The sequence below is a fragment of the Polypterus senegalus genome, chromosome 3 (genome assembly GCF_016835505.1).
Source record: "Polypterus senegalus isolate Bchr_013 chromosome 3, ASM1683550v1, whole genome shotgun sequence".
Lineage (NCBI taxonomy): Eukaryota > Metazoa > Chordata > Cladistia > Polypteriformes > Polypteridae > Polypterus > Polypterus senegalus.
Genome location: NC_053156.1, coordinates 151,759,249 through 151,771,195, shown reverse-complemented (window position 1 = coordinate 151,771,195; position 11,947 = coordinate 151,759,249). Strand labels below are relative to the sequence as shown.

At 38.0% G+C, this 11,947-nt stretch overlaps 1 protein-coding gene across 7 annotated transcripts in view; it reads left to right on the top strand.

The window, feature by feature from the left end:
• The first annotated feature begins 5,287 nt into the window (after positions 1 to 5,287).
• LOC120525621 (synaptotagmin binding, cytoplasmic RNA interacting protein) overlaps positions 5,288 to 11,947 on the top strand; it is an 11,280-nt gene continuing 4,620 nt past the window's right edge. For 4 of the 7 annotated variants that reach the window (XM_039748075.1, XM_039748074.1, XM_039748073.1 and 1 more), the window contains exons 1-9: positions 5,289 to 5,545; positions 6,666 to 6,825; positions 7,733 to 7,851; positions 7,939 to 8,046; positions 8,361 to 8,474; positions 9,656 to 9,832; positions 9,914 to 10,049; positions 10,910 to 11,115; positions 11,793 to 11,942. In XM_039748075.1, coding sequence (XP_039604009.1) covers positions 6,678 to 6,825; positions 7,733 to 7,851; positions 7,939 to 8,046; positions 8,361 to 8,474; positions 9,656 to 9,832; positions 9,914 to 10,049; positions 10,910 to 11,115; positions 11,793 to 11,942 — 1,158 coding nt within the window. In that variant the 5' untranslated portion in view covers positions 5,289 to 5,545; positions 6,666 to 6,677. Of the gene's footprint in view, positions 5,546 to 6,665; positions 6,826 to 7,732; positions 7,852 to 7,938; positions 8,047 to 8,360; positions 8,475 to 9,655; positions 9,833 to 9,913; positions 10,050 to 10,909; positions 11,116 to 11,792; positions 11,943 to 11,947 lie in introns of all 7 variants that reach the window. The other 3 variants (XM_039748077.1, XM_039748076.1, XM_039748071.1) reach the window with 2 other exon arrangements.

The following is an 11,947-nucleotide window of genomic DNA, read 5'->3' as shown; positions in this document are numbered from 1 at the left end:
TTGAAAAGTTCAAAATGGCAGCCGACAGTGGCATCATACCACCGAAATAAGTACCAAATTTCAGCCTTCTACCCACACGGGAAGTTGGAGAATTAGTGACGTTGGAAAGTTCAATATGGCGGCTGACAGTGGCGTCATACCACTGAAATAAGTGCATTACATTGGTTTTGGTTAGCGCAGGGAAGCCGCCTACCAAATTTCGTGAAGATGGGGCCATGAATAAGAAAGTTCAACATGGCGGACGTTGTTGACCGTTATGACCGTTACGCGTAGAATTTCGAAATGAAACCTGCTTAACTTTTGTAAGTAGGCTGTAAGGAATGAGCCTGCCAAATTTCAGCCTTCTATCTACACGGGAAGTTGGAGAATTAGTGACGTTTGGAAAATTCAATATGGTGGCCGACGGTGGCGTCATACCACGAAATAAGTACGTACATTGGTTTTGGTTAGCGCAGGGAAGCCACCTACCAAATTTCGTGAAGATGGGGCCATAAATAAGAAGGTTCAACATGGTGGACGTGGTCGACTGTTATTGACCGTTATGACCGTTATGACCGTTACGTGTAGAATTTCGAAATGATACCTGCTTAACTTTTGTAAATAAGCTGTAAGGAATAAGCCTGCCAAATTTTAGCCTTCTACCTACACAGGAAGTTGGAGAATTAGTGATGAGTCAGTGAGTGAGTGAGTGAGTGAGTGAGTGAGTCAGTCAGTCAGTCAGTCAGTCAGTCAGTCAGTCAGTCAGTCAGTGAGGGCTTTGCCTTTTATTAGTATAGATTAATTAAGAGATCTACAATTATTTCTGTCACCTTAATCAAGTCTACCAATTCAACGCTTATCTAATGCCACGAGTGGATGACCTCCTCGAGCGACTCAGAAAGGCAAAATATTTGACCACTCTTGACAAGACAAGGGGGTACTGGCAGGTTTATTTACAGATTCCGTGAAGGCCAAGATAGTGTTTAGTGCCCCTAGTGGACACTGGCATTATCATGGCCAATTCCTATAGTGCCACCTACTATACTTGGATGATGTAATAATATATTCTGAAACCTGGAAGAAACACCTAGAGCAGGTTCAGGTTGTGCTCCAGGTACTTGGAAAAGCCGGACTTCGAATCAATCCCAAGAAATGTTTCTTTGGACTGGTCAAGGCCAAGTATTTAGGCAAGTGGGTGGAGGGTCAATCAAACCACAGTGTTCCAAAGAAAATGCCATATTTAAGTGGCCCCATCCAAAAACCAAGCGGCAGGTCCAAGCCTTTCTTGGTTTGGTCGGGTACTACTGCCTGTTTGTACCACGGTTCTCTGAAAGAACAGCGCCCTTGACGGATTTAACAATAAATTGCGCCCCTAACGACATGGTATAAAACAGTAAAGCAGACACTGCATTTTGTGACCTGAAGCAGGCTCTTATGGCGGCACCTTTGTAAATGGCTCCTAACTTCTCTCTGCCTTTTATTCTCCAGAAGCTTTGGACACAGGACTGGGTGCTGTGTTGAGCCACAACATCGATGGTGTCAAACACTCCATCATGTTTCTGAGTCGGAAACTGCTGGAAAGGGAAATCAGGTATGTGGTGGAACAGGAGGCTTTGGTGATCAAATGTGCAGTAATACAACTGAGGTACTACCTCTTGGGCCATGAATTTTACCCTTTTCACTTATCATGCTACTTTGCAGTGGATGGCAGTGCACCAGGAGTCCAACTCGCACATCACTTGTTGGTTTTTGGACCTCCAACCTTATAAGTTTTCTGTCCTTTATTGTCAGGATTCTCTCCAGGCTAACTCCAATGCTCTTTCTCGGGTTCACGACCTCTCGGTTTGGGCTGAGGGGAGGGTTGTGTCACACACATGCACATGAGAGATGGTTTATAGGCTCAAACAGTGTCATTTCTCAGCCAGAATCCTTTTGTCCCTCTGCAGACCAGCCGAACACCCTGCTTCTCAGTGACATCATAACCTGTTAACCCACTGTTGACATCACTCCCGGCACCCTCTAATGACGTCACATCCAGTACTCAGAACCCCTCTCCCTGCCATGTCATGTACTGTTCCGGCCTCTCCGACTCCACCTCTTCTTCCATTCAGCCTTTTTATCAGCCTTCAACCTGTTAATCAGGTCTTGTTTGGACCCCTGTCTATAAAGATGTGCCTATGTTTGCCTTCTTTTTCGATAGCATTTTCAAGTTTATGGGGTGGCCATCCCCAAACCTATTTGTGACTCACTTGTACTTATTACAAAATGTATCTAGAAGTCCACAAACAGAGTAGATGAGTCTTGTGTCTTAAAACTATTTTTTATTCCTAAGCTTTCAACCCCTACCAAGAGTCATCATGAGAGGAAAATATTTAGACATACAGGAATCAAAGGCAATATAGAGTAATTGAGAAAATGGGTGTAAGGGGAGGTGAATTAATAAGGTAGGGTTTCAGAGGGTATTGGTCATAAAGTCTTATTTAATATGTGGGTGTTCTTCTTTTTAAGCCTGCATATGCTGGGTTCATGACCAAGTGATTGTTAATGGCTTTTTTGTTTGATAGCAGGAGCTGCTAAAAGGTGGAAGTTCTATTTTATGTGGCTGGTTTTTGTCTTTTTGTCCCAAGCTGTTGAAGAGCAATTGGGGATCAGAAGGGCAATGCTTCTAACTGCCACATGAATCAGTACTGATTGTCCACTTTGAGGGTCTTTAGGATCAGCATTAAAAAAATTGTCCTTAAGCCCATGAAAATAATAGATGATAAAAATGCACCTTAGAACTATATTTAAACGAATATTCTTACCAAAGGATAACCTGTTGAGTTGGTATTTTGAAGAAAACAGAGAGATTTCCAACACAGAGCTAAGAACCAAGATCATAAGAGGCACAAAACAAAGGTGAAACTGATCAAAGATAAGTGATTTGAGCTGAGAAAAAAGAGGGGTGCATTTTCTTTAAAATATTTCAATTCAAGAAAAGAGGATTAATTGCAAGTCTTTATGATATTCAAGGGGTCAGTCACATCACATGCTATATGTAGCTGTGACCCTGGAGACAGAGTTGTCAGAGAGCAGACTAGTCCTTTATTCTTATCCTAAATTGGGGGACCTTATACAAGTTTATTTACATCTTTCTAACCCTAATGATCCTGACAGTTTGGCTTATAGTAGAGATCCCCCTACAGTTAATCTTGTTTCTGAAAATATGGTGTGAGCAGAGGCTTTCAGAAAGAAATGCCACATTTTGACAATTGGCTTTATATGAGTTCCTTTAAGTTTTCACAATGTATAGAAATGTTTCATATGACTGTAAAGTTACAAAGCTTTCAACTAGCAATAATTACACCTCAGAGAAATCTCACTGGTTACCAAACTACTAAAAAGTGGGATATTGACACAGTGGTTAGTGCTACTGCCTGGTTGTTTTTTTTTTGTGTGGAGCTTGAATATTCTCCATAGGTTTGGATGGGTCCATCAGTTTTCAATCCATGACCCAAATATGTGTGCAACAGGTTTACTGGCAAATTTTAACTGGCCCACTATAAATGCATTTGTGTGAGTGGGCACTGCAGTGGTCTGATTGTCCATCCAAGACTGATAAATGTCTTGCTTTTGAACCGGCCAGGATACACTTTGACTACTGCATCCCTGAACTGGACAGTCCAACTAATACAATGGTTTTAACAACAGGTGATGTAACCTGCACTGAAAACACGAGTTTAGAGAAGGAATTAAAAAGAAGAAAAAAGACATCATGTTACTGATCAAGGTGATTTTAAGATCTGCTGCTAGAAATTATGTAACTTCCTATGCAGAAAACACTTCCCACAATGAAATGGTGTTTTGTCAACCAATAGTTCTACAAGAAACCACACAACCTAGTAAAGAGCCAAAAAGTACCATTAAAAAATATTATTTTTAGGACTGCACAGCATGATGGTACTTGCTGGTAAAGGTACTCCAAGAAATGAAAACTGGTGGAGACAGAACAGACGTTTCCTTCCAAATTAGGTATATTGTGTGTGGTGTTTACATAATTATTGTATAAATGGCACCAGTGTGGAGCATTCACTAAGACACAGGAGTTTAAACCACAAAATTACCCTTCATCTAGCTAAAATTGAGTAAATCTCTAAGTGTCAGAATACAGTTCTTCTGTGTTGCTATGGTTAAAGGCTTTTGCCAAACATTCAATAATAATATTCTCTTTGTGCTTTTGGTGTTATATCAAGTGACTCCCATTTTCCCCTAAAGTCCAAAAACATGCCATTATGGAGAAGATCTGGCAAGATGTAAAGACGTGTGAATGTGAGTGAGAATATCCACAGGGATGGAGTGGTTTACTGTCTGGGGCTAGTTACTAACCTGCTGCTGGAATAAGGTGCGCCGACACTGCACAATACGAGTAAGGTCTGTAAAGAGTCTTTCATCATTTTATCACTATTTATAAAGAGATGACACAGACAGAAAATTGAATTTAAGTAAGTGTGCACTGAAGTTTATTTCCCGTAAGTTTATCATTTATTTTTATTTATTTATTTTTTCACAAAATGTTTCAGTAAAGTGTCTTGTGGTGTTCTCCTTCATGAGAGATGCTTTAAATAAAAATGTAATCATTTGTCCATGGATCCATTTCTTGACAACTGCAGAGACAGCTGTACAATTCAAAAATTCTCTGGCATTTTAATATAGGCATTTATAGCATGCAATTGTTTGGAATCCTCTGTGGTTAGCTTAAACATTTACATTATGCAATTAATTTATTCTATGAGTTTTTTTCTTCAAATTGTGTTACACAAGATTTTTATGAATAAAGATGATACCCATCAAAGTTCTGGTAACTGTGTAATACATTAATGTTAGTATGTATTAACATTAAAACTCACTGCATGTACCCAAGGGCAAAGTAAGCTGAAATTTGTACACGTGAATATTAAAATGTATGTTTTCATTGTTTGTCAATGTAGGCCGGTGTCCCTTTACACAGTATTTATAACATTATTTACATACAGATCGTGTCTATACCCAGTAGCCTATGTGGATCGAGTATTAAAAACCCTACAAAACTGAAGTACTAAATTAACGCTCTTAAAAAAAAAACACTTAATATTCAGAAAGACAGCAGTGGCACTAAATTCACGCGTATCTTATGATTGGCGCTCACACCAGTACAGCTGTTCTTGCGTGGTTCCGCCCGTCATTGATTCTTTACTTTGAAGGGGGAGGTGTGGCTTTTCAGAACGAACTGTAGTGATGTCGTCATCAGGCCCCGCCTTCTAGTCCACGCCGTGGAGGTTCCAATTTAGAAGCTGAGAGGCGAGCCCGTGCGCGGCGTTTCGAGAAACCCCATTGATACGACTGGATTCGCAGCGTGAGCACGGCCGCCATTTTACATCATCCGCCGGAGAGAAAGAACAGAGCCGGATCTGCGCTGGGGAGCAGTGCGCCTATTTTCTTTTTTTTTTCCTGCTTAAAAAGAAAAAAAATTAAAAAATAAAAAATAATAACACCAACTCCTGTACCTCCAAAATAACACGCTCCACACACCTTTTAGAGCCATCGGCAGGTAAGCATTTTCCAAGCGAGTTGCACGAGTCCTACGCGGAAGATTATGCTTTATAGATTTTGTTTTTCGTGTTTTGTACAGGGTTTTAAGTGCTTGTTTTAAATGATGCGGTAATGAGAACACCGGCTTTTTGAAAATGGTGTCCGCAGATGTGGCGGCACGTTGTCTTTCTAGGCCTTTGTACATAATGATTTTCTCCCATATCACAAGATTCTTTTGCACAAGTTGTTTTTCCAGTTTAAAAAAAATAAGTTGGATGTAGGCCTCTGGTATTGCTGTTGAATATTGAGATTAGCTTGTATGTTCTTGAGACGCTTTCGGCAGACTTAAACAATAAGGCCTCAATGAGCGTTTCATTCATTAGGCCCGGGCGTTACTCGAATGACCGGTGTTGTTGTTTTTTTTAACATATGCGATTTTTGTCTGTTCTTTTGGCAGTTGATTAAGCAGCTTTTAATTAGAAGTGTGCTTTGGAAACGCGCGTGTCGTATTGTTTTCTGTTTTACATGTAATTCATCATCTGTTTTTGGCTATAGTATAAGGGAGGAACGAGAAACGCGCTTTTGTTACTGCGTGATTTTAGTTATCAAGATAAAATGCTTTACCGTGAGTTTTCTTAACGTAAAATGTCAGATAGCGCGTTATTATTTTGATAGCAGGTTGTTGCTGTACGGTAGAATTTCCGGTTTTGACTATACGATTATTTTTGTCAACGCGAACGTAGTAGCAAAAGCACGTGTAGTCAGCGCTCGAAAGCATGTCTGATCGCCAGGTTTGGGGTGGGGAAGGCCTTTGTTCCTCCTTCATGCTGCTGCAACGGAAGCAAATGGCGGGAACCCTTTGTTTTAAATGTTTTATTGTTATAGTTTGAAGTTAAGACGAGTAGTCAGGCAAATAGTAAGCGCTACCAGAAACGAGATAATGTCTTCTGCAACGTTGCAAGTTCTCGTGGTCGCGACATTCTGTTGCCAGTCATTACTGTGGATGCGCGTTTGCAATGAATGGCATGTTCCCAAAAGCTTGCCAGCGTATTAAGGGCACAGACTAACTAAACCATGCAGAACTTTATTTAGCTTTGCCTTGGATATTTGAATTAATTCTGTTCATTGCATTTGCACAGATTTCTGGAGACATGGCCACAGAACACATTAATGGAAATGGTACAGAAGAACCAATGGACACATCTACTGAAGTCACTCATTCTGAACACTTCCAGACTTTACTAGGCGCTGGTTTACCACAGAAGGTTGCCGAAAAATTAGATGAAATTTACATAGCAGGTAATTTATTGGCAACTGAATGCCAATGACAAACCTGTAAAATGATTTTTGTGCTCAGCATTCTGGTTTCATATTTTTTAATTAAAATTGTAATTATTTTAAAAACTAAACTGCATTTTTAGCATAAGTGATTGATCCTTCGCATAGATTTGAAAGTCTTATGGGTGTTTGGGAATATTTAGTGTTATAGGAGGGTTCCACTGGATGAACCTGTGTACCATACTAGACTTAGTTACTGTCTATAGATAGTGCTGCAGAAAACTGTTGGCTGGACAAGTGGGAGCTGGTGAAAGATTGTGAAGACTAGGATTACACTGAATATTGTACTTGGTATGACTGTTTTCTGGTCAGATGGACAAAAGAGACTACAAAAGCAGCAGCTGCTCACAGCAGGAACTGGTGATGTGGTAATTATTGATGAGGGCAGGGGGACCATAGATTCGTTACATCATTCCACATCTTTGAAGTTGTAAGCAGTGTTTTAAGGTATGTTATTCTGGAATTTCAACAGAAATGATGTTACTGATTTTTGGAAACCATTGCACATTCAAATTGTTTGTGTTAGGGTGACGTATGTAAAGTAGATTTAAACATTCAGTTTTAACAAAAATGATTGACTGTAAAGTAGTCCAAAATACATTCATTTTCTGTTCTGGTCAGTGTAGTACTATGGTGGTGTTCCACAAAATGTCAGGATGTTCTCAGTTCTGGGTGTGTGTGTGTGTTTTTTTTTTTTTTTTTTCCTGTTTTTTTTTTTTACATCTGTCCACATGATGCTGCTTTTTTTTATGGAGTGACTTTGTCACACTGAATTTCAACCGCTAAGATCTGATTGGACAGAAGAAGTAAAAGTGGTAAAAGTTAAAAAGGGAATAAATAAAGAACACTTTTTTTTTTTCTCCTGTAGGATTGGTAGCCCATAGTGATCTTGATGAACGAGCAATTGAAGCTTTAAAAGAGTTTAATGAAGAAGGTGCTTTGCAAGTGCTACAGCAATTTAAGGACAGTGATCTCTCCCATGTACAAGTGTGTATTGCATTTTAAGTTCACCTGTACAGTGTCCTGTTTATCGAATAACTGTTTTTTAATAAAAATTTCCTTTTTAATTTGTAGAACAAAAGTGCCTTTTTATGTGGAGTCATGAAGACCTACAGGCAGAGAGAGAAACAGGGGACCAAAGTGTCAGAATCTAATAAAGGACCAGATGAATCAAAAATTAAAGTATGTCCTATTTACTTACCATACATGCATCTGTTTAGAATAATGAAATGTGTCCCTTCTTGACATGATGCTGTTATATTAGTTATGCCTTGAGAGCTTCATAGTGGAGTTACTAACAAAAATGAAATAGACAGCAGTTGTCTTTTTAAACATTCATTTTTTTTTAAAAGTGGGACAATTAAAGAGTGAGTTTAATTGTGAAAGTTGAACAGTTTAATAAACATTCTTATTAATGCTAAACCAAAGTATTGTCAGTGTTTATAAATTGACATTTAAAAATACTGACCTTGTTTGTCTTGGTCAATTTGCAACAGGCTCTATTGGAACGAACTGGATACACACTTGATGTTACAACAGGACAGAGGAAATATGGTGGGCCCCCTCCTGAACATGTGTACACTGGCATGCAGCCAACAGTTGGCACAGAGGTAAGAATATGCATTTGTGTATCTGCTATATTTTATGGATACTTACATTTACAAACAAATTAAAACATTCATTTGCTGTGTGGAAGCATGCACAGCTGATGTGGTTGGTTAATTGTTCAGAGTGGGTATTCAGCAATGGCAAAGATTTAAAAGCTAATGTGAAATGTGCAGTAGTTTCTGTGGTGGAAGTTTGAACTATGTTTTGTATTGGACTTGTCCTCCAAAGAATGTGTTCCTGCCATGAATTAACTTTTATTTTCAGTGTATGTCTGTCACATGGTGTTTTAGACATTTGTACCTCAAACAAGATACATGCTAGTAGCTGTCCCTTTTGCAAATATGGGGTGGCATTTTTTTATATGGGAAGGGAGGTATCTTAAAAATTGTAATTGTTGTGGTTAGGTTTATAAAGTAGTAATGGTTCAGTCTTGCATCATTGTTATTAAGGGAAACAAATAACAAATCAGAAATTGATATAAAGGTCATGTTGATATCAGTTTCTTTGTAAAAATTGAGATATGGTCTGTTGCCAGACCTTGGAATGCAATTGTCTATAGTTTAATTTTGCGGGGCAATTGATGACAACTTCTGTTAACGCTTGAAGAATTTTCACGTCAGTGAATTGGTGTGGGGGTTGCTAACATATGATAGATGTGGTAGAGTGCAAATTTGTAAAGACTGCATTGTTAAATACTGCTATTGTAGATTATTGATGGTAACGTGGTTTTTTTTTTTTGTGGGATGGAGTGTTTTTTTTTTTTTAAGTCATGTAGGGTCAGGGCTAATTGGGCACAGATATCAAGTGTTTTGAATCGGCATGTATTGGAACATTTTTTGCCCAACAGCTACACCATCTTAGTTTATTTGTGTTGAATAGTCCACTCTTTTGCTTGTGAAGGAAATTTCACATCTGATAAGACATCAGGTACTATAGCAAAATACATTTAATAGTGTCAAACTTGCATGGTTTCCTGTATCTATCAAACTATAAAGTAAGAAAAATAATGAAACTTGTTTTTGCAAAGCAGTGGACAGACCTGGTGTCACATTAGGTAATTTTTGGTTTTCAAATTGTACTTGTAAGGAAACATCCAATTTATTTCATTAGTAAGTATAATTGTACATTTCTTATAAAGCTGTTAAAGTTCAGTAATAAAGGAATTTTGTTTGTGTGTTGGAAGATATTTGTAGGTAAAATTCCAAGAGATTTGTTTGAAGATGAACTGGTTCCGTTGTTTGAGAAAGCTGGGACTATTTGGGATCTTCGACTCATGATGGATCCTTTAAGTGGCTTGAACAGAGGCTATGCCTTTGTCACATTCTGCACTAAAGAGGCGGCTCAGGAAGCTGTTAAACTGGTTAGTGTATTTTGCAGGTTTCTTAGTTTAGGTTTACTTTGTTTAAAGAAAGTTAGTAACTGAGTATTTTTTCCTTCATAGTGTAATAATCATGAAATTCGCCCTGGAAAACACATTGGTGTGTGCATTTCTGTAGCCAATAATAGATTGTTTGTCGGCTCAATACCCAAGAGTAAAACAAAAGAACAGATTATAGAAGAATTCAGCAAAGTCACAGGTAAGCAAATTAATTATACTTCATGCCCAACACTTTTTTTAATGGCCATTTATTTTACAGTTTGTTTTATATTGACTCCGTTGCAACTATTTTCCATGTAGCCTTATTGTTTTTAATAAGTATGTTGTTTTCCCAAAATTGAAATCCTTTAGAAAGCCTCAGGTAATTGTTCTTTTCTATATCTTCGTTTTAATTTGTGGTGAGAAATTTGGCAAAATGTCACCTTTTATTGGCTAACTAGAAATATTACAATATGCGGCTTTCAAGGCAACTCGGGGCCCCTTTAGGCAAAATGTAAATTTGTTTTAACTTGGAATGTTTAAAGTAGCTGTGGAGACTGAAAAATTGCAATCTGTTTCCTGATTTTTATAGAACAACCAGTGTGTCAACCAACAATAAATTAACACTAAAATTTTGAAGACCGGTAGTTTAAAATAAGACTGGTAATATGCTGCGAAGTATTCATATAGTTATATAAAAACCTAAGACTTTTAAAATAGTCATTTTCATGTGCCTTATTGTAATGTTTAATGTTCAAATTTACATAATGTAAAAGTCATTTAGATTATAAATGTGTATGTACAAGATAAGCATTTTTAAGATCTGGTTAATGACGAAAATTACATGGTTGTAAAGAGAATCTGAAACTATATTACAGGTAAAGCACATAACAGTTCAGTTTCCTCCGCCATTGGGTTTGGTGGGTCACCTGTTTATGAAATGGTGGTGTATATTTGGTAAACTTTGTGTTTCATAGATGGTGATCCAGCTTCTGTTGAAATCTAGCTGGGTGAATATTTATATGCAGCTTTTAAATGAGTCCATCAGACTTACGTTTTTATTTAACATTTGTTTTTCAGAGGGTCTTACAGACGTTATACTCTATCATCAGCCGGATGACAAGAAAAAGAACAGAGGTTTTTGCTTCTTAGAATATGAAGATCATAAAACTGCTGCCCAAGCAAGGCGTAGGTTAATGAGTGGCAAAGTAAAAGTGTGGGGCAATGTTGTAACAGTTGAGTGGGCAGACCCCATTGAGGATCCTGATCCAGAGGTTATGGCAAAGGTGAGCTGCTTGTGTTGTGTTCACACATTCTTTCAATGACGGTGTATCTTTCCCCAAAGACGCTTAATTGGTCCTGTATGAGGGTGGGTGTGTATGAGTAGGTAATGTAGTGAACTAGTTGCCTGTCCGTTTCTGGTGCTGCTGAGAGAGGCTCGTGGTCACCCACAAATGAATTTGTAGTAAACGTGTTTAATATGTCAAAATATACTTTATCCACCCCTCTGTTTGCTCCGTACAGATTCAGTTAATGTTAGTTTCCTCGCACACAAATGAAAGGTTATAGCTTTTTTTGAAGCAAAAAAATTTTTTTTTTTAAATCGTAATCTCCCCTTTTTTCATAACCCATATTTTAACTGGATACTTCAGTCTTAGTTTGAAATTAAATTTAATGCAGATATATCCAGTTTCTTTCCTTATTTTACATTCTGTGACCTGCTTAAGAAGGGTGTCCTTTTGCTTTAACTGTTCATAAATATCTGCTCCCATGGTTTAATAAATTTAGTCCTCGGGCTACTATTGCCCACCATGGCAAAATATTTACTTCACCCAGGTTGTATACATGCTTTTTAATGGTGAAACTAACAATTCAAGGAATTTAAGTGCGTAGAATTCTGTTTTATATCAGCACAGCAAAACTCTCTGCTAATCGTGCCTAAAATTTTTAAATTCTCTTTCAGGTGAAAGTACTGTTTGTCCGTAATCTTGCAAGCACTGTAACAGAAGAAATACTAGAAAAAACCTTTAGCCAGTTTGGAAAATTAGAGCGTGTAAAGAAGTTAAAAGACTATGCCTTTATTCACTTTGATGACAGAGATGGTGCTGTAAAGGTAAA